This window comes from Ambystoma mexicanum, chromosome 3q, assembly GCF_040938575.1.
Source record: "Ambystoma mexicanum isolate Mex_15411 chromosome 3q, UKY_AmexF1_1, whole genome shotgun sequence".
NCBI classification, from domain to species: domain Eukaryota; kingdom Metazoa; phylum Chordata; class Amphibia; order Caudata; family Ambystomatidae; genus Ambystoma; species Ambystoma mexicanum.
In genome coordinates this window covers 468,701,892-468,727,736 of record NC_090926.1, presented here as the reverse complement: position 1 = coordinate 468,727,736, position 25,845 = coordinate 468,701,892, and the positions used below count along the sequence as shown (strand labels likewise).

General features: G+C 46.9%; 1 protein-coding gene across 3 annotated transcripts in view; it reads right to left on the bottom strand.

Annotated features, from left to right (window-relative positions):
* SLU7 (SLU7 homolog, splicing factor) overlaps positions 1-25,845 on the bottom strand; it is a 525,459-nt gene that overhangs the window by 405,956 nt on the left and 93,658 nt on the right. For all 3 annotated transcript variants that reach the window (XM_069654248.1, XM_069654249.1, XM_069654250.1), the window contains exon 5: positions 15,348-15,512. In XM_069654248.1, coding sequence (XP_069510349.1) covers positions 15,348-15,512 — 165 coding nt within the window. The remainder of the gene's footprint in view (positions 1-15,347; positions 15,513-25,845) is intronic.

The following is a 25,845-nucleotide window of genomic DNA, read 5'->3' as shown; positions in this document are numbered from 1 at the left end:
ATCCAAATCCTAATGCACCCCAGAGAAATTGCTATTTCCTCCAGACTTCGTCTGGTACAACTGAAAATTTACATAGAATATACTACACTAGAAGCATAATACACAAATGGGGGCGGGCTCCCAACCCGAATTGCCTCCGGTGCGGGAGAGAAATAGGAACATTTATACATATCCTCTGGGAATGCCCCCGAATTCAGACCTTCTGGAGTGAGTGTTGTGGGGGAACTGTCTAGGGTACTGGGTCGTAATATAGCACTAGACCCCAAAATACTGTTGCTGGGTAAACCTTATGAAATCACTGCGAACAAATGGGAGGGACTGCTCCTGGCAACAGCCGCAGGACTGATGAAACGGAACATCACACAGAAATGGGGGGCTCCGGAATCTCCGACAGTGGAACAATGGGCAGATGATATGGACACATGTGCAATGCTGGAGCACAGAATCTACAGGGCACGAGGCTGCCCCAATAAAGCCTCCAGGATCTGGGGCACATGGGAGGAGCGTGATTCTCCATAGCCTCTGACATTTTACAAGGAAATGCCTAGCGAATACATGGAAGTGACCAGGGGGGGGGGATCTATCGGACTTTAATCATACTCTACTATTGATTCACCCTTGAATGCATAAGTTTTGATTTTGTTTTTCTCTCTTAATTGTGATTGTTGTGAAAATGAATAAAATATATTATAAAAAAAATAGTGATTCATGTGTCCTTTACTCCAACTGCGACAGCAGCCTGCGTTTAAAATGCGTGAAAAGTCAGTAGAAAATATCCACTGCCACCAGCCACTCTGGGGCCTGGGGCCAAAATACCTTCAACTCTCTCTCCCTAAATATCTTCCTTCCCGAGCCCTTCGCTCATCCGTCTCCAACTCCCTCAGGGTCAGCCGCTTCTCAAAGCAACGAGCTGGGGGTAGATCTCTCTCCGCGTCAGGGACCTCCCTCTGGAACAGCCTTCCTGCCTCCCTGAAACTTGAGGAGAACCATCACCGGTTCCGGAAGCACCTCAAAACCTTCCTCTTTGCCTCTGCCTTCTCTGTCCCTCTCCCCTGCTAAATTCTACACTGAAATTGCACTGAATCTGCAACTGGGCCACTCTCACCGACCTCGGTCCTGGGCCCAGCCAGTCTCCACTTGCACTGCCTCCCTGGCATCGCATCCCCTGCACTGCGGGACTGTCTCTGTATCCCTACAGCCCCCCTTCCCAGCACTTGCCTGCACCTACCTTGCACTTGCCACCAGCTGGCCCTATTTATTTATTTATTTTTATTCTACTTACTTGTACTGCACTTCCCCCTCCCCTTCCCCTTGCACCTTTTCCCTTCCCCTACCCCTGCACTTGCGCGGTCTGAATGATACCTGGCCTAGTAGGATCGTTGTCTGTCTTCCCCTTGTTTCCCCCCCCCGCCTCGTCGCGCCTTGAAACACTTGTGTATAGGCGCGTTACAAATGCCATATCATATATCACTCGGATAGACTTGCCACTGCAACTAGACAGTTAAAGGAGAAGTGAGAAGAGGAATACTATGTATCCCCTCAGCCTTTCACATAAGGTGGGGTGGACGGATCTCACAAAAGAAAAGCATAGGTAAGATAAAAAGTATCCACCTATCTTGGTAACATTAAGCTATCACAGGAATATAAAAGAACACCAAAGAGAGAACATAGATACAGATGCCATAGAAAAAGATGTAGGAAGGCAGACTTCATCAAAGTTAACTAAAAGGGTTCGCAGAGGGACTGAAAAGAATGAGTGAGTGAGGAAAAAGGGTTCTCACTCACTCAGGAGGGCCAGACAAAAATCCAATAGTCTAGCAAAAAGGTGCTGCGGGAGTCCATACCTGGGGAGATTTCCTCACAAGATGGAAATTCTACCCAACATGTGCGAAAAGTGAATGCGACTCCCCCCTACCGGGGTGGTATGACAGGGGACCTGAAGCAGAGAGTTATTGTTTGGTGGGAGTAGCCAAACCTCTGGCAGTTTGGCCTTTACCCCGACTACGCCTTCACCTTAACGGTCTCGGAAAGAATTGCGATGCTAGCAAGTGCCGCTGATTGGAGTACAAAGAGCCGGAGCATTCTCCTGATGTATAGGTTGACTGAGCAGAGGATCTTGCGTATACCTTGCCACGAAAACTACAGCGATTGCCATATGACCCTCTTTGCAGAAAGGGGTTATTTGAAATTCGTCCTAGTGTCAAGTATTTCATGTTCTTTTTTGGCGGCTTCAAGGGCATCATCCACTGCTTTGACAAACAGGATATTATTCGCAATTAGGCATATTACTAAGTGTGGCATGAGGTTCAGGTTTAAACCCCAAATTCCTGAGTCATGCATGGCATTTTATAAGTTTCCCCTCTGCCACTACTCTACCAGCTGTATCTGCCGCGTCAAGGGTATTCTTTATAATGGTACAGCAGCATCTCTATGATAGCTTTATACAACAGTGGGTACACTTCTGCTTTTACTTGGGGCAGATTACTCACTTTAAACAGGGCAACGCAGCATGGCATCAGGACAACACTGGTACTATAAAATACCGAAACAAGATGGCGCCTGTTGGGTAGGATTTACATACTTATGCATATTTATCACCATTGGTGATAGTGCGCGGAACAAATATCCTTTAACATTAACATATTCATAATAAATCCTCCAGACCTGTGACAATCCCAGAACCTTCTGCATGGACTTGGTGATTATTTTCCCTTGTCTCTAGGTGAATGGGAATCTTTTTCCCCTCTCACCTAGTCTTATATTATTTAAATGAGCGACCTTTTTATGTCTCTACTTAGTGTGTGCATGGAATTGTAGTTCCCATTAACTTCTGGGTTTTAGGTATTTCCCTATGGCAGCACACAGCATTTAAACGCAGTGGTGTTGGTTTGCCTTTGGGCTTCCCTTTTTAATTTCTCTTTAATGTACATGGGTGAACTACTATTCCCAAGGGGTAAAGAGGAATGTTCATCCCATTTACATTTTATATAGTGAGCCAGCACACCCCACCTTATCTGGAGTGCTGGGGAGATGCACTGTATTCCCTTTCTCACTTACCTGGTTACATTTGTGTTACAATTACAAGTTAACTTGAATGGTTGGTGGCAATTAAAATAACTTTATGTCTTTTAGTCATTATTACTTGCATGCTGCCAAATCAGTCGCGGTAATGCACAGGAGGGTCGCAATTTCTCTTTTTATTGTTGTTTCTTGCGTCTTCTTCTGCCGTCCTAGTTGGGAAAGATCCTGGTTGAAGTTGTCTCTTCGGCGGAATACTTTGCATTCCCCAGCAAGGCTTGAGAGTGTCTGTGAAGAAGGAAGTGAGGGAGGAGTCCAACACTGTAGCACTCCATCTTGCCTGAAAGGAACCAGTTCCTACTGGGCAGCTGGCTGTCCCGATTGGACAGCCAGACCGCCTCTTTCTGTAAACTGCAGGGAAGAGTTTGCAGAGGTTATGCTATAGTTCCTGATAAAGACTATGATTCTGGAAGCTTCCGACACGTCTACCCCGCTGGTACAAACCTAAGAGGAAGATGTAGAAATAATGGATGTAACCATTTCCACCGACCGGAGAGACGGCTGTGTAACCAGAGTCCAAAATAACCCTTCCTTCCAATCGATGTGGGGGTCCAGAGTGCGACGACTTCTAACCAGAGGCTGGTGAGATCCACTAGTCTTGAGAAGATCTGCAAAACAAGCCATCCCCCGACATGCTGTAACCTTGCTGAGCTGCAAACCGCCAACACCAGGGAACCTGGAGCCTTTGTGCAGTGCAACATCTTCTGAAGTCCAAATCCTGCTGACACTATGGTGGACTGCTCCAGAGACAGGATTCGAATCCCTAAAGTCCCCTCACCAGAGTGCAGCACTGAGAGAGTGGAGAGAATCCGACCAGCAATATTTGTTCATCAGGTACTTGTGAAAGGGTGCTAACTCCATAGAGCCACGAGAAGCCGTGAAGAATGCTTTGTTAGAAGCCTCCTCTAGCGACTGCTTCTGCAAGTTTCCCTTCAGTGTCCAGACCAAGAATCCAGGGACCGGGTCCTGTGCCGCTGCATCCTGAAGGCATCCAGCCAGAAGCTCTTCTTTTCTGCTGAGGTACTGTGCTGGCTTAGGTAATTACTTAACTCAAGTCTTGTGTGAATCCCCCCCCCCCCTCGCCCCTCACACCATTTAGTGTTATGCGAATGACACCCAGCTCTCCTTCAGGCTCCTCTGCTCCTTCTCACATACCAAACTGTCAGGCCGCAATTCCGGGATGGTGTGCCGCCAGTGATATCGGCCTTAATGCCAGTAAGACTGATATATATATATATTGTTTCTCTTTCTCTCTCTTTCTCCTTCTCCTTCTCCTTCTCCCCCCCCCCCATCCAGCCACCCAAACACCCACCCACCCAGGGCCCGCTCCCTTCTCCTTCCTGTGAGGCTAAGAACCTTGGTGTCATCTTCAACTCCAAACCCTACTTCTCTCCTCATATCTCTGACGTCTCTAAGAAGTCACACTATCAGCTGCACCTCCTCGGAGTTATTCTGCCTTTCTCAATTTCCTCCAGAAGCTCTGCGTCTCCAGAGCCCTGGTCCTCTCTAGATCGGACTATTGCAACAGCCTCTTTCTAAATTTGTCTGCGTCTACTCTCCGACCTTTACAACTTATCCAGAACAGGACTGCAAGACTTGTCCTTGGCCTCAAGCCCAGGGATCGTATCTCTCCAGCTCTGAAATCTCTTCACTGGCTCCCTGTGGCTGCAAGGGTCAAGTTCAATACCCTTTGGATCGTCCACAAGGCTTTCTGGGGCCTGTGACCGCACTACCTCCAACCTTCTCTCTTCCTAAACATCTTCCTTCCCGAGCTCTCTGCTCATCCACCTCCAACTCTCTGAGTGTCAGACGCTTCTCCAAGCAGAGAGATGGGGCAGTTCTCCTTCCTCAGCTGGGGCCTCCCTCTGGAACAGCCTCCCCGTCCCTCTCAAACTTGAGCAGAACTACCTCCGTCCGGAAGCAACTCAAGACCTTCCTTATCGCTTCTGCTCTCTCTCTTCCTCGCTGATGTCCCTGACTGCTCCGTGCACTGGTCACCTGGTCACTCAATGAAGTAGGGGCCCAGGCTGCTGCTTGTCCAGTTGCCCTTGCACTGCCTCTGGGCTCCCCCAGCGCTAAGGGTCTGTATCTGCAACCCTACAGTCCCTTCTCTCTGCACGTCTGAGCCACCCTCCAGCAGCACTTACTGAGCTACCTGCAATTCTCCCTCCCCATCCCTCTCCTCCTCGCACTTCTTCCCTACCTCTTCCCCACACTTGCGCGATCTGAATGACACAATGCCTAGTAAGATAGTTGTTTTGTCGTCCTCCTGTTTCCCCCTCGTCTTGTCGCACCTAGAAACACCTGTGAACAGGTGCATTATAAATGACTTGCCATATCTCATATCATTGTGCTTTCTCCTGTGTAGTGAAGAGGTACATTTCTGGGAACCCCCAGAGAAGACGCTGTCTGACACATCCATGTTTAGTTGCCACTTGTGTTCTGAGGGTTGCATTTTACTTCTGCTTAGCATGTCCGCCAGTGAATCGAGTTCCCCTAGAACATGTTGGCTACTTGAAGCTTGTTGTGCTTTAGTGCCCACAGCCAAATGTTCTGGCCTAGTTTGGACAGCCCTGGAGAATGTGTCTCAACCCTGCCACCCGTTATTTTAATTTAAAACATGGCTGTAGTACTGTCTGCTAAGACTAGGACTGTTTTGTGTGCCGAATCCTGAAGGGTTGAAGTGCTCTGAGGACTTCTAGCAGTTCCAGAAGGTTAACAGGTTTCCTGGTCAGTGTCTGTGTCCAAACCCAGTGAGCAGTGTGATGGAGGAAGTGAGCTCCCCACCCGGTCATTGACGTGTCTGTTGTAAGAGTGACTTTGATTGCTGGGGCGTTGAAAGGTTTTCTCTTTAACAGTTTGTTTCTGGACCACGTCTGTAGGGATTGAACTAGAGGTTGCGAAACTACCACTAGATGGTCCTACATACTGCTTGCCTGTGACCACTGTTTCGCTAACCACCCTTGTATTGGACGCATGCGCAATCTGGCGTGTGGCAGTAGCTAAATGCAGGAAGCCATCATTTCTAGCAGGCGCATTGCCTTTTGTACCGTCACTTGATGACCGGCTACATACGGAGGTGTTTAGAACAGCATGTTTTGGATTCTCTCTTTGGAGGGGGAAGACTAAACTGCCATTTGTCTTGATTAGTGCTCCTAGAAACTGTTTTACTTGGCTGGGCACTAGACTTGACTTCTTTTCGTTTATGCAGAAGCCTAATTGAAACAACAGGTTGATTGTCCGTTGTGTGTTCTGTAGGCACCTTTGAGGCGTGTCTCCAGAAATAAGCCAGTGTTAGGGAGAATTTTCAGAAATGTGCTAATTTCCTCCACCTTAGAGACCCCCAGCAACTTTGCTGGATTTTGAGGACTTGATTTTTTTTAACCTGGAGAGAGTAAGAACCTTTTTCCCCACTCTATCATGTATTTTAATGTGTTTTCTGAGCTTTGTGTTTCTTTTGGTTATGGAGCCCGACAAACTCCATAGGCATCATCTTTTACATTGTGGCACACAGCACCTTCAGTGCAGTGGCACAGGAAAGTCTTTGAGATTTCCCAAAGTTTTAAATACCTTCTCTGGGATAAACGACTGTTTCCCAGAGTATTAAAGTGAAATTAACTTTACTTACATTTGTAACTTTCTAGACCCGGCACACACTATCTTACAATAGGGTGCTGGAGGGGTTACCTAGTATCCCCTTTGTCTAGCTTCTCATGTAACATTTTTATTTTACCCTTTTCTCAATGAGTGGCTGGTGGCAGTGGTTTCGTTTTAAGTACCATGGGGTGCATTTACAGCGGGCTGCGTTCACAGCTACAGTAAATCACCCAAGGGTGCCATTTTTGTCAAAATGGCCCCGGTCTTCTTTTTTCACCATTCCTTTGTGGAAAGCGTCCTTCTTGAGATATACTGTGCGTGTCAAACCAGGTTTGGTCCCATTGTTCGCTTTGCCTTTGGCGGGATTCACGAGTGAAGCCCGCCTCTGGTTCCAGGGTGTCTGGGGTAGGCAGGAAGTGAGGGAGGTGCCCAAAACTCCCTGTGCTTAGTCTCCTAGGAGATCCAAATGCACTCTGTAGTGACTGGCCGGCTGACTGTCCGGCAAGGACAGCCACCCTGCTGGGTGATTGACAGCTAGGCTGGAAGGATGGGAGAAAACTGAATAAAAGGTGAGGCTTTTGGCTTGGAAGGCAGAGTCGACCAATGGACCAAGGAACCGAAGAAGAACTTGAAGAGGACGCCGGCTGCAACTCCTGAACCGTTGGTGTGCCCGGTGAAGCCCCTGCTGCTGCTGTGCTGAGACTCCAAATTCGTATCGACAGAGAAGCTCCTGCAAGGACGACTTCTCCCTTTGAGTTGGTGGGACCAATCAACTCCAAAGTAAGCCATCTGGACATCCATCTCGGAGCTGGCTGCATTTGAACAGAGTTGCTGCTGGAAACCGTATAGCCAGGGAGAGGAAAACCAGATTGTGTGCGTTGCTTTTAAGCTGGCCTAGGGCTTCAGGAAGATACTCCGGACTCCCAGGAAGCAGGACTGACCGAGCCTGAGCCCCCTCAACAGAGTGCGGGACCCCAGAAGCAAGGAAAGTCCATCTCGAAAGCCAGAAACCGCAGTGTTGCTAGTTGCGGTCGACGCGACGAGCTGAAACACTGAACAGCCACTGATTTGAAGATTGCCGGTTGCGATCGGTGACCGTCCCATTGCAGTGCAGGAGTCCCCAGAAGTCCTCCGTCTTGTCCTCAGGACTGAGGCCCAGGATCAGTGAGATCTGCCTAGCCTGTTATACTGAATGACTCTGCTGTAGGGATCCAGAAGTATTTGCCTGCTTAAGAATATTTGTGGTCTTTTGATGTTCTAATAATCTTTTCCTTTTACCAACTTATAAAAGTATTCTAAATGCCAACAGTAAGATATTAATGTCCCCAGCACCCTAGCTGATGAAGTCACCTGAGGGTGTAGGTTGTGTCTGTGGGCCATCCCAAAAGGGTCTTTACTGATTTAGAAACTAATATAGTGTATAGTGTTGAAGTGTATTTGTGTGTTACTATTATATTGCTCCCTTCTGAAGAAGGCATATTTTAACTGACAAGTAAATTCATAATTGTTTATTCAATAAACCCCGAGTGTAAGTTTATTTAAATCCCCTACAACTCACATAGACCCCTCTTGAGATAAACCTGGCTGCTCAACACGCTACGAAAACTGTGTTGTACAAGCTTCTGCCAAAGGTAGGGTTTCCTATACCTGTAGTCAGAGTTGTTTGTAGTGTTCCCAGAGGGCACTGCATACTCACTTTTTCTAACAGCCAGTCATCCAAGTAAGGGTACACTGGAATGGACAGCCTTCGCAACAACCTTTGTATTGATGCAATTTTAATCTTAGGTATTTTTTGTGCACATGCAACATTGAAATATGAAAGTATGCATCTTTCATGTTCATTGTGGCCATGTAATTCCCCGGTTTCAGTAGTGGGATGATTTCCTGCAGTGTTGTCAACCTGAACTTTTTAGGCTTGACATACATGTTTGCAGTGCACATGTCCAGCACTGGGCGCAATGTTAGATCTTTCTTTGGAACAAAGAAGTACAATGAATAAATACCTTGAATTTCCTGCAGAAATGGCACCAGCTCCATTGCTCCTTTTGATGCAGTAGCACGATTTCTTCTTGTAGTAAATGAAAATGTTCTCAGGATATTTTCCTTGCACGAGGTAGAGGGTGGTGCGGATTTTCAAGGAACTGTACGGAGTATCCTTTGGCCACTGTGTCTCGTACTTAGCGATCTGAGGTTATTCCCTTGCATTGCTGGGCAAAGAGTTTATGCAACCTCGACTGGGAATCCATCAGAGGGAATGTGGACCGGCCCGTCATTTGGCGGCAGGGTTGCTGTGCCTCTAGAGGCTGCAACCCTTCTTCGCCCACTTCCACAGCAAAATCCCCTCTGCAGATATTGTAAAGAGGTAGATTGACCCTGGAGTCTGTAAAAGGAGTTACCAGATGCTCCTGAACCAGATTGGTTTCATCTGTTGAAACCTTGTGCACGAAATGTCAGGCATGTATTGAATACTCCTCTTTGTACAAAAGAGGCTTGTTTGAAATTTGACCCCGCGTTTTGATGGTTTTGTGTTCCTTTTTGGTAGATTCCAGCTGTTCATCCACAGCCTTCCCAAAAAGGACTGCCTCTTCAAAAGGCATATTAATGAGGGCGGCCTGCGTTACCGGCTTGAAACTCGAGTCCCGGAGCCAGTTTTTTGAGGAGTGTTCCTTCTGCGATAACTCGTCAAGAGGTGTCAGCAGAGTGCAGAACATTTTTGAGAATATTTTGCGACACCTGCCTACCTTCTGTGGACACTTTGTGCCTGAACCTAGAAGGTCACACTTACTCAGAGTCTGGGTACTTGATGACCTCATCCCACTGGGTGCGGTTGTAGCTGGCAAGCAACGTAATGTTGTTTGCTATTCTTGTGACACAGGCAGCAGAAGTAGTAATAGGCTTTCCCAATGTGTAAAGCCTTTACATTCCTTGTTAGGGACGCAGCCTCTGGGGTGGAGAGTGGAACACCTGGTAGTAGTGACCACAAAGGAATCTGGCTTCACAGGATATGACATTTATAACGCGCCTATACACAAGTGTTTCAAGGCGTGAAACATGTCCTCTGATATAGAGAGGATTGGATGGCAATGGTTTAAAGATCTTTTCCACTCTTGCGTTCACTGCCCTAGTGAGAGAAGGAGTCGAAAGAGATGGAGAAACTCTTGTCTTGATGGATTGAAGTAAGGGAATAATTTGACTAATCGTTCTTTTCTCATTGAGAAGGTCTTCTACAAAATCAGCTCCCTCAGGGGCTGCTTCCTTTGTTTGTATGCCAAAATGGTGAGCTGCTCTTTGCAGCAGATCATTATATAGTAGCTGGTCAGCTATGGGTGAGGTGCGACCACTCTTGACTGTGGTGGCATCAGGGTCATCTTGGTCTTGTAAGTAATTATCATCAGGATCCTGATCAGGGTCATCCTGATCCACATAACAAATGTCCTGATCTGCCTGATCAGATTGAATGTTTCCACACTGAGAGCCCTGAGAAGCATCTATGGACGTTGTGGTAGGGTTAGGAATGGGTGACAGAAGGCGGTGTGGCTGAGAAGGCCCGGGGGGTTCACTTAACAGATCTGCAGTCTTTTGTCAGATAGGGAACTTGTGCATGAAATCGACAAAGGAGGACACATTGGTTTCCTCAAATCTCTCTTGAGTCCATGTTACAGTTTTCGTTGTTGCTGCCAATGGGAACACTACTACATCTGGTTCTGCCTTGGATGCTTTTTTTCTACAGGGACGAAGAAAGAGGTGAATGGGCTTCTTCATAGTCTTCGGAGACCCCAGGAGTCTGTTTTTTACGACTATGGGGCTTTTCATGGTGCTTTTCCAATGAACATTTTTTCTTTTTTTGTGCTTTTTCGACAGCTGTTTCAGCATCTCCACCTGATCCATTGAAAGGGGTTTGGGCACACCTATTCCTAGAATCTTATCTTTAACGTCTTGTGGTAAGTGTGGTTGCGGAACCACAGCCAGGCCTGCGGGCGATGGATCGGTAGGTCGAGATGTGCTTACCACCAGCGTGCGTCCTTCCTTCCTTCGACGGTTCCACTGAGGAAAGGCCCTGGGGAGGGGAACGGAGGGGGGGTCTGTGTGCCTGTGTGTGTGTGATTGTCGTCAGAGGCTTTCGCCATAGCAGTGCACTGCGACTGCCTTTCAAGGCTGGGTTCCCTCATGGTGCCTTCAGGCTCCAAATAGTAGCCTCTGCAGCCTTTGCCTTCCGGATCTGACTCGAAGAGTACTGCAGCGGTCTCCAATTCCGCCGTCATGACATGTGCCACCAACCGCTTTGTTCGGTGCCGGTGCCTTAAGAGTTTTAGGTCTAAAGAGCTAGCAAGGTGTGCAGCAGGACTCTAGGTGATCGCGGGGAAGGCAGTGGTTAAACACTATGCGTGTCTTACCACAGGAATTTTCGATTGCACTTGGGCAAAATTTCCACAGGGTGCACTCCATGGTGAAATGTTGAGAAAAAGGCAGCAAGAAAAGAACAGTAGAGCCTGGGAATGGGGGCAGGCATTCTCTAGATAGAAAGGATCAGTGCCCCTGCTCTCCCTACTGATAGGCCAAAGCTAGGTATAGGCCGAAGCATGTTAACGAATGTCTTTCTCGGTCTCTGAAAATCAGGCATCGAGACGATTCTGAAGGTTAGCCGTCGAGAAGATGTGTCGAACAGTAACCGGTAAGTAAGGTAAAGCGGTATTAACTACAAAGTAGCTTTTGCTACAGGACTCCCCGATAAAACAACTATTCACAAAGGCAGAAAAAAATAATCGAAGGGACATCGATGCGTGAGGGACCATGGGTACAGTCGACATGACAATAGGGATAGAATTATAGACACGTCCTATCGACGTCCCTTTTCAAACTTCATGTGCAATACTCTGCAGCTTCCTCTAGATGTCGGCCTAGCTGCAGAAATGTTGATTGAGTATTGTGCGATAATATCACATGCTCATTTCAGTGTTAATTGTGTGTGTGTAAAGGCCTAGAATAACATTATGTATATAGATTCGGGTTTAAAATGAATTATTGTGTGCTTCACTGTGTGGACCCATTGTAGACCACTGACCCCACTCACTCTCCCATTAGAATAGCCTTGGCTGCCCTCCATGTTTACCTCCATTGGGTTTTGGCCAACCTCTCAGAGTTCCCTGTTCACTATAACTCGGGTGGCCTCCTAAAATCGGTCCACCAGGCCACATTCTAGAAATCCATCTCAACAGTGCCAGAAAGTCAGATTCTGGGGCGGATGCAAAACCAGTAGTTGTTCCTGACTGGACAACTACTGGCTGTTTGAATGGTGTGGATCCTTACCATTGGTGGAATTGTACTTGCTTCCAGCTCAAATCTTGGATAAGAGGAGGACCTCTACAGCTATTTTTCAGATCTATGTCGGAGCCATGAATCTCTCAAAGAAGAGCATCCACCTGAAGATCCTAAGACGACTCCTCAAGTGGGCCAGCATCACTTCCTGTGTCTGTCCCTGTGAAGCCCTGCTCCTCTGCCTGATCTCCGAAGACCCTCAGCGGTGCTTCAGCCCCTGGACTAGTGGGACCAGCTAGTTTTGACGCCTTCGAGGATCCAGCAATTCAGAGCCTTGGGCAGTGTCCCTGGACTGCCCGGTGGACTGACCAGCTCTCCCTGTGGCTTACCTCACCAGAACTGTCACTGCTGAGAGTTGAAGCCTGGTACTTTGTCAGTCACCAGTTTGTGCCACAAGTTGCATTCTCCCCTTCACATGAACCTGTCCTGGAGCAGCTGGTGTAACCACGACTCGAAGGACAACCATCGTTGCCTGCAGACGGTGAATAGTCTCTGGAATTTGCCTTCCTCCATCAACTGAAGTGTCCAAAGGAGGCCTGAATCGTTGGATTCTGCCTTCCTTCACCAACAGGGGTTGCATCTTGCATTACCTGGCGATAGGAAGAATTCTCAAACCCGCGAATCCTGGACACCTCTCAATGGAACCAACAGCAGAAGATCGAGCTCCCAGCTGATCCACAACGACATCTGGGAAAATCAGAGTCAGGGGGGGTAAGTAAGCATCAGTGTGCCCGTTTCCGCCCCCTCAACACTCAAGTCCTCTATAGGATAACATTCTGAACAAGTGGTTTGTCTCCCATCTGCATTCCACTTTGGTCATCGAACCTGGGTCAAGTATCCTGCCCCTGGGTTAGCCTTGGGTCTGGAAGAAAGGAGAACACTTCCCTTTTTCTTGGTAAATTGTTGTAGAACTTTTCAAAGAGTTTGAAACTAATCACCAGCACAAGCCTATTGCATCCTTTAAAAAGAAAACCAATACTGGTGCGAAACCCTGTGACATTTGGGCACAAGGTCCCATTCATCGTACGGTTTGGACTTCTCAAGTTAGGACATTGACCTTGGGGATTGGGTTCCCATCACTTACTGCATCTAACTTACGTACCTGCTTTTCTTGATCCAGTTATCTGATATTTATTAAGTGATCCTACGGTAACTGCATATATTTGTATGATAGAGTGCTGTGTGACAATATTACCTTGCTTAATTCCCTTTTAAGTGTGTTCATAAGGCCTAAAATAAATGGCACATTTTTTATAACCAACGGTCTAAATGAATTATTGTGTGCTATACTGTGGGGACTCAGTGAGGATCCCTGACCCCACTCACACTCTCCCGAGACTAAGCCTTGACTGCTCATCCACCTACATTGATTGGGTTTTGGCTAACCTCCCAGAGCCTCACTATTCATCATAATTAGGGTGGCCTTCTAAAACCTATCCACCAGTACAGATTATAGAAATCGATCTTAACACTATTCACCAGAAAAGGGTAGCCTTTCACAATCTGTCCACATGGCGGATTCTGAAAATCCATCTTAACAGTCCACAACAGACATATTGCTACAGATATGCACCCTCGGACGGGTGGAACCAATTGCATTGGCTATATGCATATTAGCTGTTACGTACTTGAGACTCCATGACACACCTGACCACAATGTCGCAAACAATGAAGCACTTGAGATTGGACCCCATAGGTCAGTCTTCCCCACGCACCAGAAAACCAACCAGAGCTTGATCTCACAAACATGAGTTCTCCTGCGACATGACTCTATTGGAACAGCCTCTCTGATGAGGGCTCCATAGCATAGAATAAATAGGGCATCAATGCCACTCCCCATCCAGATTTTAAGAAAGACTCAATCGTGAACCAGACGAACATAATACATATATTGTTGCAATCTTCTTGGTCTCAGCTGTTCACCATTCACATTGCACACATGAAACTAATCCTCCTCCCCTATCGTAAAATAATAGTTTGCAAACCAGTTGATGGAAATCTTAATGGATTGGCAGAGCAGATTGCACACGACACAGGGTTCCTCAAGGCCCTCACAAATTATCACCACCCACCAATCAAAACCTCAACAAACAGTAACCCCTGCACCCAGACCTTTGACACGGCTAATACCAGGAATACAGGGCCTCCAAGCTTCTCACCTTCCCATGGATTGTAACCAAACTTGGTGGATTTAGTCCGTCCACCATGCATGCAAGACTCCTCAGGGGCCTTCAGAAGGACTAACCTGACTTATTTATCTCTTACCACCTTACACTACATGCACTACCCACCATGCACACCGCAGCTTAAGGCACACAAGTACCTCCACCACCACCACACAGACAGTGACAGCTCCCTCTTCATGGTCTGTCATGCCTTTACAACGATCACAACACACAAACACATACACCCTTGTTCCAGAGTAGTGGAACCCTGGTATACCAACGTTGCCAGCTAATAGATTTTGTGGGTCACCCATACAAGCCACAAAGAAGTATACCGGAAACAGAGGACTTTGATACTTCTGTCCTGCACCATGAACACCTTGGTTCTTCACCTGCCTCATCCTCAACCCCCTTTTACTTCTACATTTCACCAACCCCTTCTTCCATCTATATGTGCCGAAAGACATCCAAAATGGAAAGTATGATGTACTAGGCAACATTGCATTACACCACTTTGCACATGAAATGTGGTTGTTTGTGTGGATGCGTGACAATGTCTGGGAAGAGCAAGTAAGGGATGCACTAGACAGGCAAATTGTCAAAGCTTAATCAAAAAGAAAATGAGTTATCTGAAACTATAGTATTCTGAGCATGATCCAAAATGGTGCAAGTCTGTTTTGGAACAAATGCAAACCAACAATATCAAACGTTTCCCCTGCAATTGGTTCACTAACCGTAAGACTTGACTCCACTTTCAGGAAGAAAATGTGTTTAATAACACATTTTCAATGTCCCCCTAAATGCATTATAGTGTTCCTTCGGAGGGCACTTGCACCTGTGTTTAATGAGAGTCAGGTCCATTTGCATGTGCAAAGTGCAATAGATGCAATTTTCTCATAGCACATGTGCCATTCATTTTGCATCACCCTGCATGTGGAGTTCCTCATTTCTTTTTGCATGAACTTGATCCACAGATTTTAATGTAACTTTAAATAATAATAATAATAATAATAATAATAATAATAATAATAATAATAATAATAATAATAAACCATGCCCAGGGAAGGGAAAAGGAAAATCTAATTTGAAGAGAAATTAACAAAATGAACTTGGATGCGACTAATTACTACCAAATAAAGGGATGACAGCAACACTCTATATCCTAGACAAACAAACAAAAAGTTAACACACCAAGTCAACTTTGGAGTACTCTTCCACAATCTTCATGTGTTCTTCTGGATTGTAGCCATTCCAACGATCTCGTTTACCATCATAGTCAAACATCAGCTGTGGCTGCGAGTGCTCATCTGCTGCGATGTTTGTCCCTGTAAATTTGGCACCAACTTTTCTGGGTCTCTAAAAAGAAGCATGACAAACATTCAAGGAAAAAATAAATCCAATGAACTTCCTTATGGGCTCCATGAGATGGCCCCCAACCCTTATATTTGTCCATGAACAGTAAACAAGGCCATCAGCATACGTGCAGAACGCATTTACATACTTCTGTGACCAAATCCTTGTGCTAATTGGGAGCCTTCAGTGAAGGGTTATGCACATACGCTTTCACAGTTCATGGAAAAACAAATAGAACAGCCTAATCTTGAGTGCAAGCAAATCTGACAAGTGTGATGGAGTCATCTCTTGGGAGTCCTTAGGGGGGGTGTGCTAGAACAAAAAGGTTAAGCTTAACGGTCTTGCACTGGAAGGAGTGTACAACAACGCTACAAAGTCCTTGAGGATTGCACACCATCCACCAAGGAAATAAGTGTGCTGGAGTACTAATGCCCACCCCGAGATCAACTGGGAGGATTAAAATAGGGACTGCACATTGGACTAAAGACCTTAGGGTTTTATCAGCAAAGGCCATTTTATCTTTCATTTATTCCACCATCCTCACACTTACCACATAATCTCCCTTCTTTCTGTTAGTCCCCACTCTGATAAGTATTTCTTCCTCCAAACCCAAAAGAGTGAATAAATAAAAGGGGTTGGTTTACCGCAGTGTGCTGTGTAATCTATTGTATCTACCTTGTGAAATGAGGTATTTCCACTGCTCAAACTTCTTTGGCTACACCTGAAAGCAAGATGTGTTTTCCGATGAACAGACATCGCTGTTTTGGGTTTCAGGATCATTACAACCTTCCAGGTAAAATAACGCCAGGCCGGCCATGGAAATGAAATACCCTTTCCCCCTCAGATCACTCAAGAGGAAAACCATACACTTCAGTCAAGTATTTTCAGAAACATCTCGAACCCAGTTGAAGTTGCTGCCCATGTCTCCTGTCAAACCAAAGTTTTGCACAGTGCAGAAATCAACTAAAAGCAGTTAGTTTTCTGAACCCTTTCAGGATTACGATTGCATTGCTGAAATTACTCGTATTGGAATGTGAATGCAAAGAAAGTTTAATGTTAATGTAAAGTTTTGCGACTGTTTTTCCACTTTATTTAAAGCTCTCCTATATGAAAATACTGTTACCGTTGTCGGAAGCGGTCTTCGGTGCTTACGCAAGGTGTGGCTTGACACGCTCCATTAAGTTCCATTGGGTGCTTTCCTCTGATCACGCTGAGTTCAAGCAGAGAGCTCAGAAAAAACAGAGAAAAGGAGCTAAGGCTGAGGCACAGGTACGGTGTTGATTTCTTGATCGTTTGATTATTAGTTCGCCCTTGACCGTCCTCGACCGTAGCCAGTGCAGGGCACAGCCAGCGCAAGCAGACCGCTCTCTGCGACTGTCACCACTGCAGGGCACAGCCAGGAGAGCCTCTGCGAATAAAGCCACAGAGGTGACTGCTGGCACATCTTGCCTTTGAGCCTCTCCGGCTCTGGTTGTTTTTTTTCTTCTTCTTCTTCTTTTTTACACAGCGCGAGCAGACCACTCTCCGTGACATTGGACACCCTCCTCTTCCAGTATCACTGGTTTTGGACTTAAGGATCATAGACAGCCTCAGAGGCAAATCTTTCCGTCTCCTGATTACAGCGTAGTGGCGGTTAAACGTCACGGTGCAGTTTGCTCTTTGATCTACATGACACCATAACCATAATTGAAGTTGAATACATCTACGTGATCACAATAAAGCATAATAAAGGCTGTAGGAATTTCTTTCCCCTCAGCAGGGACTGTGGGGCTTGACCCTTTGACCCAGCCAAAATATGAACGAGGGAGGTGTGTACTCAGTGACCTGTGGTCTGTGCTAAATTTTAAACCTCAAAAACAGACTAGGCTCCTCGCCTCCTTGTATAAAAGTGTCAAGCAACAATGCACACAATGTGCCTGAATGGAGGGGAGCCTCATACGCCCACTTGTTCCGAGGACTGCATACCGTGCGCATAGGCTGCAATACCCTCGAATTTTACCTCGGAAATAGGGCCAATGAGCAACCCGGATGTACCGGAAAGGGGGGGGGGACTGTCCTTTAGAAGTACATGTCCAAGTAGCAGCATTCACCACTTTGCTGGAGAACACACAGGCCCCAGAAGCAATGTGTGCCACCATGGAGCAAGTACCTATGAAGGATCAGGCCTCAAACAACTCTTACTCAATTTTGGATGGAGATTTATTCCAGTACAATATTGATATGTTAAGCTGTAACACAGGCGACACTCTTTAAGAGAGGCCAACAGTCACAAGGACATTTATGTTTGGCGTACCCCGCAGGTGCACTAGGCACAAAGAAAGATGGACTTGCGGACATTGATCCGTCTTTGGACAAAAGGCTGGTCACTTTGGGGCCTGACCTGAGGTCCGAGGATACTGCAGTGGTACCTCACCTTTCAACGACGCTCAGCGCTCCAACGAAAGACCACAAGAGACAGGTCTAAACCCAGGATCAGGAAGCCCTGACAACCCTACCCAGCTTCAAGGTGGGATGTGTGGTCAAGATGAACGGCCTCGTGGAGAATCCCATACACTAAATGTCCTGAAGGACTGGGCAGGAGACCTCAACCTCTAGTAAAAGACCTTGATCAACTCATTTAGACATTGCACAGCAAAACTAAAGGCAAGAGGGCAAAAACTGGCTTGAATAACTTTGAGCCCGCCACTCACCAGCTACACAAGGGGGAGTTGCCAGACAAAGGCCTACACAATTCATCGGTAAATATCCAGCTAGCAAGACTCCATCCTGACGGACGAGGACCTACTGATGGATATGGTTGCAGGCTTGCAGCCGAAGTAGAGGCTGAGCCCTCGAATCACTCTCCCTCTAATACTGAAATTAACCCCAATACTATCGCTGCCATTACAATCTCTATGCTTCCACTCATTAAGCTTTACGAATCATTTAATGATCAAACAACAGTGACAGCAAGGCAACACTTTATAATTATTTTTTGGAAGGCTTTGTCACGTCTCTGCAATCTAATCTGGACAATAACAACGGCAAGATTACTGACATCCTACACTCAATAATGGACCCTATTAAAGAGGATAGAATGAAACGCACAAATAACACAGTGGAGTTGGTCACCGCTGGTGAGGAATCTGTAAATATCATTGGTTTGGAAAACCAGGCAGACCTGACTAAGGAAGCAATACACATCAGGCTGATGGGGGTGACTTAGCGAAAGTCTCAAAGATGACACAAACACCGCCTATGGGATCTGCAGAGTAGGAACCCTGTGTGGAGAAGACGAGAGTCTGCCAAGAGACAATGGGTGAAGCACCTATTGACTTAACGGATGGCTCAGGGTGGGCACCAGTGGACGGCCCCCAAAAGGAGCTCACGAAGACAAAGATCCAGGCTAGGAAATAATTCAATATATTTTGAAAAGCGAAAGTGGGGAAGGAGACTCGGCTCAGTGCTTATCCCCGTACTCAAAAAGAAGGGCGTTAAAACTTAAACTGTCTAACAACAGAACACAAGGCCTAAAACTTTCAACGTTTAAGCCTCTCTCTTCGCTGGCTTTGCCAGCTGTCAAAAAAAAAAACCTTTCTTAGAAATCTTGTTCCTCCTGCGGGTAACTATGATCAGACGCAAATGACCTTTGCCCCGAAAGACGGCCTACCAAAGGGATCTTGATCTAATTCAGCTTCCCCCCCGGCTACCAGCTCCACATGGGCAAGAGAATCCTGTGAACCAAATAGAAGACAAAGCTTTCGAGGAGTTAATTAATTTATCCACCTACTCATACGTAGATGAACTAAATCAGGAGGAAGTCGACACAAATTAATCTTATATTTCCATTCTTTCCATATCCTCAAAGAACATCAGTGATGGCATGGGCTCTGCAGAGTATTTCGGAGACGACATCGTCCAGCGAAAGTGTTGCTGAACACCCTACTGACACAAAGGCCATACTGAAGACGCTGGATACAAGGCCTCTCCCATGCCTAAACGGGGGTCAGGAAAGGAGGGGAAAACCTACGATAAAATATGTAACCAGAGTACATCGTCATGTTGGTGGGAATATTATTCCAGAGGCTAAAGCCTGCACAGTCCCAGGTGGCTCCTTCTCAACCCTAGAGAAAAGAATGAAGGCCCTGTCTAATAAACAACCCCTGAGAAGTTTACTAAAAGAGCCTCCTCGCCCACTAGGCATCGGAATAAAAGGACAGGACATCACTCTAGGGGACAAGGAAGTCAACAACAGAAGGGAAACACATCGACTACTCCTACAAAGAGTGCTTATAATTAACAATGAACTCACCCTGACCAGGACTAATGTTTTCAGAATTTTACACTCTATTCCAGCATTAAGAGTAATAGACTCTGGCGAGCTGCATCTGATAGAATTCCCAGAGGACGACTGTTTGAATAAAGTTATCCTTTACTTATCCTCTCAACGAATTAAAAACCTTATTCTAAAGGAAGCTTCTAAGATGCTGCTCATGGGATTCTCGCTCACATTGTATAACTTAAGTGAGGGGGATCAGGGCCTTCAGTCAAAACAAAGCAGAGACTCTTCGATGACAGTAGCTCCTTTGTCTAGAGTAAAAACCAATGGAAAAACAACAAACATCACAAGTGACGAGGACCAGGGAATGCCAAGAAAACAAAGTACTCGGTGCTCAAAGAAAAATACAGCACTTGTAACCTCGCTGAAACATGGAATAAGACAACAAAGAAGAGTTGTGCTGCCAACGAAAAACAACTCCAACTCATTGTACAGGCCAAAGCTGGAGTTGAACACCATGGTGGACAGATATAACCTGCCCAGAGAAAAAAGGCCCAAACCAGAGCAAAATAAAAGAGGTACTCAAGAAGAATACTGGAGACGGTTGGTTGGTGGGTGCCCTGCCTTCGGGACAAGCGAGGTCATAACGCCGAAAGCATCCATTGTTGAGAGATTCATCGGCCTTGACTTTTGAATGCTGGAATACTAGAGGCTTGCAGCACTTATTTGGACCGGGAGATATTAACTTTGCTCAATTCGACATGGTCTTTTTGCAGGCGACTTGGCTACGGGAGGCATCAGTTCTGCAGGGTTTTACATCTTACTTGAACCCTGCAATTAAATGTGCTAAGGGCAGACCCCATGGTCGGTCTTTTAACTGCAACTAAACACACGGGAGGGCTGAATGTACTTGAAATTCTTCAACCGTCGCCTCTAACCCAGGCCTTGATGTTACAATTGAACGACCCCCACGGCCATCAAATGAGAACCATCATGATCCTGAATCTATATTTCAACTTCGCTTCAATCTTAGCACTGGCATTTGAAACAGGTTTTTTTTTTAATTTGTAATGTGCTCCTAACCCGGAGGTAGCAGGGCACAATAAGCATCAAGAGGATTGTACAGCGTGGGTTACATAAGGCACAACAAGTAAAGTACAGCTATGGTTACAATGCTGTACACATCATCAACATTAAACAAGTAGCATAGGAGAAATGCAATGGGATGTAAGCGCTAAGTATACTTGAGCACTAGATACATAGAATAGTTAGGGAGTAAGAGTAAATGCAATAAGTCATATTTACATACAATAGTTATAATCAACATGTTTCATACTAAGTAATATGTATAATGGAGACATAGGAGGTCATTGGTGATATAAGTTAGTTATCATGATCCTTGATCCAATGGATGAGGTTAGATCTGAATCGTAAGTAGGGAAGGTCTTCCCTTAAGGAGGGAGGGAGTTCCAATGTTGTGCTGCTTTGGCGGGAAAGCTGCTCCCACCAGTCAGTGTGTTTAAATCTGGGCACCAGTAGAAGGTTGAAGTTGGCCTTTCTCGAAGGGCGGCAAGATGCTCGTCTAGTGAATCTCGCAGTGAGGTATTGAGGGGCGGATTGATGGAGACATTTATGAGTCAAAGAGACTGATTTAAGGAAGATCTTGTAATTCGTAGAAAGCCAGTTGATGGATCTTCTGATATCTGAGATGTGAGCTCTCTTTGGGAGACTTAAGGCTGCTCTTAAGGCATTATTTTGCAAGATTTGAATCTTGTTCGTGATGTATTTGTTACTGCCTACGTAGAGAGCATTACAATAGTCCAGCTTGGACAAGACCAGAGCTCTGGCAAGAGTAATGCAGTTGTTAGGTGAGAGGAAAGGTTTGGCTGCTCTGATTAATTTACAGGTGTAGGAGGTAGCAGAAGCCATGGCATTTACTTGTTTTTTAAAGGATAGTGTGGAGTCTAGATGAAAGCCAAGGGTTTTGACCTCCTTAGCCACAGCAATGTTGTTTTTATCAATTTTGAATGACGAATAATTCTGGCCTAGTTTGTTAAGATTAGAAGTAGTGCCTAGAATGAGGAGTTCCGTTTTGTCATCATTCAGGCATAGACCGCGTGAGGCCATTCATGCCTGGATGATGAGGTACACTCTGTTTACAAAGGCCAAATCCTTGTCGTAATCCCCCTTCAGCGGGATGAGGATCTGTGTATCATCAGCATAATTCGTGTAGGTGATACCCAGGCCATCAAGATCATCGAAGAGGGGCTTTGTGAAGATATGGTACATGGTTGGGGAAACACAGGAGCCCTGGGGCACACCGCAAGCGATAGGCATGGGGTCCGCAGCTGCTAGAGGGGAGAATACTCGCATAGTTCTGTTGTTGAGGAAGGACTGAATCCAATCAACTGCTTCTTGAGAGAAGTGGGCTGCAAACTCTAAATGGTTGCAAAGAATCTTGTGGTCAACCGGGTCGAATGCTTCTGAGAGATCAAGGAGGAGCAGTAGTGCAGTCTTGCCCTCATCTCTCAGCGCATCTATTTGTGCCTTAAGGTCTATGAGCGCAGTCTCGGTTCCATGTCGGGGTCTGAAACCTGACTGTCGGACTCCAAGAAGGTGGTTATTTTCAAGATAATGTTGGATTTGTAAGTATGCTATTTTATCTAGGATTTTGAGTAGAAATGGCACTGTGGTGATGGGACGGTAATTGGTAGGGATGGATGGATCTACATTTAGTTTCTTAAGGAGTGGGAGGACCCAGGAGTGTTTCAGGTTGTTAGATATAGTACCTGAAGTAAAGGACGCGTTGGTGATAAAAGGTGAGAGTTCACGGGCTGCGTCTTTTATAATTTGGGCTGTGCATAGGTCACCATGGCAGTTCGACGGTTTAAGAGTAAGGATAACTTTTTCAACCTCTTTGGTGGATACTTTGTGAAAGTTAAAGTGGGGAATAGGGGAGTGGGGTGGAGTTGAGATGGTTCGAGGCACTGGCGCAATAGTATTACTAGACTTGGAAGTAGTGAGGAGAGTGTCTTTTTTGTTGTTGATCTTGGTCTGAAGGGTTATTTTATTGGCCAAGGCGTTTTGTATACCCGTGCACCAATTTTTATCGTTGAGGCAGGAGTATGGGGTTTGGATGGGGGATTCTACCTCTTTCAAGATTGCGAACAGCTCTTTGGTATTAGACTTGGCTTGAGAGATTCGGAGGTTGTAGGAGGTTTGTTTGGCTAGGATGATTTCTTTTTTGTAGAAGGAAGCTAGTTTACTCAAGTTGTCTTGTTAGACTCGGATGGATCTAGTCTCCAAGTTTTTTCACTTCAGCGTTTCTCTTGTCTGATAACTTTCAGATGGGGAGAGAACCAAGTATTCACATGTTTTCGGGGTTTGCTCTTTCTAATTTTCAATGGAGCTATGGAATCAAGGGATGATAACATCACTTTGTTGTACATGTCTACCATGGTCAATGGATCAATGTGGTCCGAGATAGAATTCAAGGTGGGTAGAATCAGAGGGATGAAATTTTCAGGAGTAATGTTTCTTTTATTCCTGGTGGGGACTGCAGGTGCTATGCTATCGACATGCAGGAGAGGTAAGGCCTCTAGGGAGAACGAGATCAGATGATGGTCAGTCAGAGGGTGCTAGAGACCCGAACAAGATGGCCGCTCCTCCGTGAGCTCCCGCGCGGCCTCTCAAAATCCTTATCAATCCTGCCTATTCCGGCAGTGCAACTTCTTAAAACGTACACGAACGCTCCTACCGGAGCACAGTGAGGAAGCACAGCTGAGCTGAAATTGTATCCGAAGACCCTGGCCGCCTAGGCACCGCCTAGCGCATCACAACATCCCCGGTTGACTGAGGATTCCCGAGGGCCCGCCAACAACCAACGGCTGACTCCGGAGCGGCTCAGGCGAGCCTACGGTGAAGGCGAAGGAGCGGGCGGCCTGCCCCCCCTGCGACACCACCGTTGTGGGCGCTCATCCCGGCTCTGCCCCCCCACCCCCCTGAGACAGCTGAAACTAATTCCAGCCTCTCCCACGCCCCCTCCCCGGCAACAACAGCAGCCAACTCTGCACCGATTGGCTGGTCTCCGCAGGGTGCCCCAGACACACAAGCAGGGGCTCGGAGCAGCCCGCGGCTGTCCTGCGGTGGTTTGCTGCGGACCCGACTGGGCGCGCGCGCGCGGTGTAGGGCGAGTGGAGGACGTGGAGGCCGGGCCGCGCTCCGACTGAGCCCTGCGGTCCCATAGCCGCTCACGAGCGACCCAGGCAGCTGCACCCTGAGGACACGCACAGATGAGCGTGCGGTGGGCTGGAGCCCAGCAGGTACGGAGCACGCGGGGGCGCGGCTTGGAGGGGGCGCGCTCAACAGAAAGAGCCCCGGCGCTTGTTGACTGTGCCCCTTTGGGCTGCCCCCAAACAATAACCTAACACCATTCAACAAAGGGCCCCAGCCCTCACAACACGGTGAGAACATTGTGGCCAGCCTACACAGGCCAAAGCACCACGGCCCGCACTGACCGCACCGGGACACCACGTGCGTGGTTCACGGCATCCGTGCTAAACAGGCTGCATATCCCTCGCCGGCCCTGACACATACCAAAACATGCATGGCGGCTGAAAACCCAGCTCTGGATAACGCCTCGACAAGATATAAACAACAGGCGAAGAACCCACAGAGCAACGAGAATCCTCACGGGCATTACAGACACTCAGTAGTTGGGCACACTGCCTTGACTGTCTCCCAAATCCTGCCATTGAGTGAACAGCGACACCATCCATTCGCACTTGCATTGGGGAAAGCCGACAAACAGCAGCGGAAATTGAACTTTGGCGCAGGCACTTCAACAAAAACCCCGAGACACAATAGAAAACCAGAATCCCCGCCACTCACGTCGCACCAAGATAATGCTGAACCCCAATCACTCGACATCAGAGCGCTTTTTTTAGAACTGAAATCCAGAATCAACAACTTAGACAGTAAGCTAGACGGCCTCTCATCCAAAGTTGATCAAATCCAACACCGTCTAGACACCCATAACGAGCGCCTGGATGAAGCAGAGCAACGGATCTCTAACCTGGAAGACGGAGTATCATCCATAAATACCAGAGTGTCATGCCTCGAAGCCCAAATCAAAATAACCAACGCCAAAAACGAAGACCTCGAAAGGCGCTCCAGAAGGAATAACATTCGGATAGTAGGGGCAAGAGAGAAGCAACTACAGGGCAAGATGGAAGACCACATTGAAAAAATGTGTAAATCTCTTTTTGGATCCGACACTCTCTCACCCCTGTTCGTCGTTGAAAGAGCCCATAGAATACAGACGTCAAGGCCTGCTCCCAAAGCGCCATCGCGACCAATAATTGCAAAGTTACTTAATTACAAGGACAGAGATGCGATACTCTAAATGGCCAGGGAGAAAGGCGAGTTACAGTACGACGGCGACACCATCCATTTCAATACCAATTTTTCTCCATCCGTCCAGGCACAAAGGAAGCCCTTCACAAACGTCAAACAGAGACTCCATCCCATCTGAGGATACAACACCAGGGCAAAGCCCAGTTTTTCCAATCCCCGAAGAGGCAACTGTGTACCTCGATCAGGCGGGCTGTCAGCCACCCGAGAACAACCAAGCTCGAGCACAAAGAGAAAGGGCCCAGAGGAATCCACCATAGATAAATAGACGCAACAGATTACAGCTCACTGAGATCATCAAGCTGGCGGAACATGAAATAGAGGATGTAACACCCTCAAGGCCGCGCGACTTGGGAAGATCCAAGCACTCTTAGCACAGCAATGTTCAAGTTTACAAGTTTCATGTTAAAGAAAGAGGGAACCACGACGAGCCAGTTGGGGGTTGCTCGCATAAAATGGGAGGGATACACTCGCAAGTTGGGAGTTAACAAGTTTTATGGCACCCAGGATACCCCACGTGCTCCACTCAGGAGACGAACACGTCACAAACAAAATCAACATGGCAAGAGCCGACCCCCCCGCCCTTCAGCCCCCAAACGCAAAGAATCGCTTGCACAAGAAGTAAAGTCACAGCACCTTCACCGTAGCTACATGGAATATTAAAGG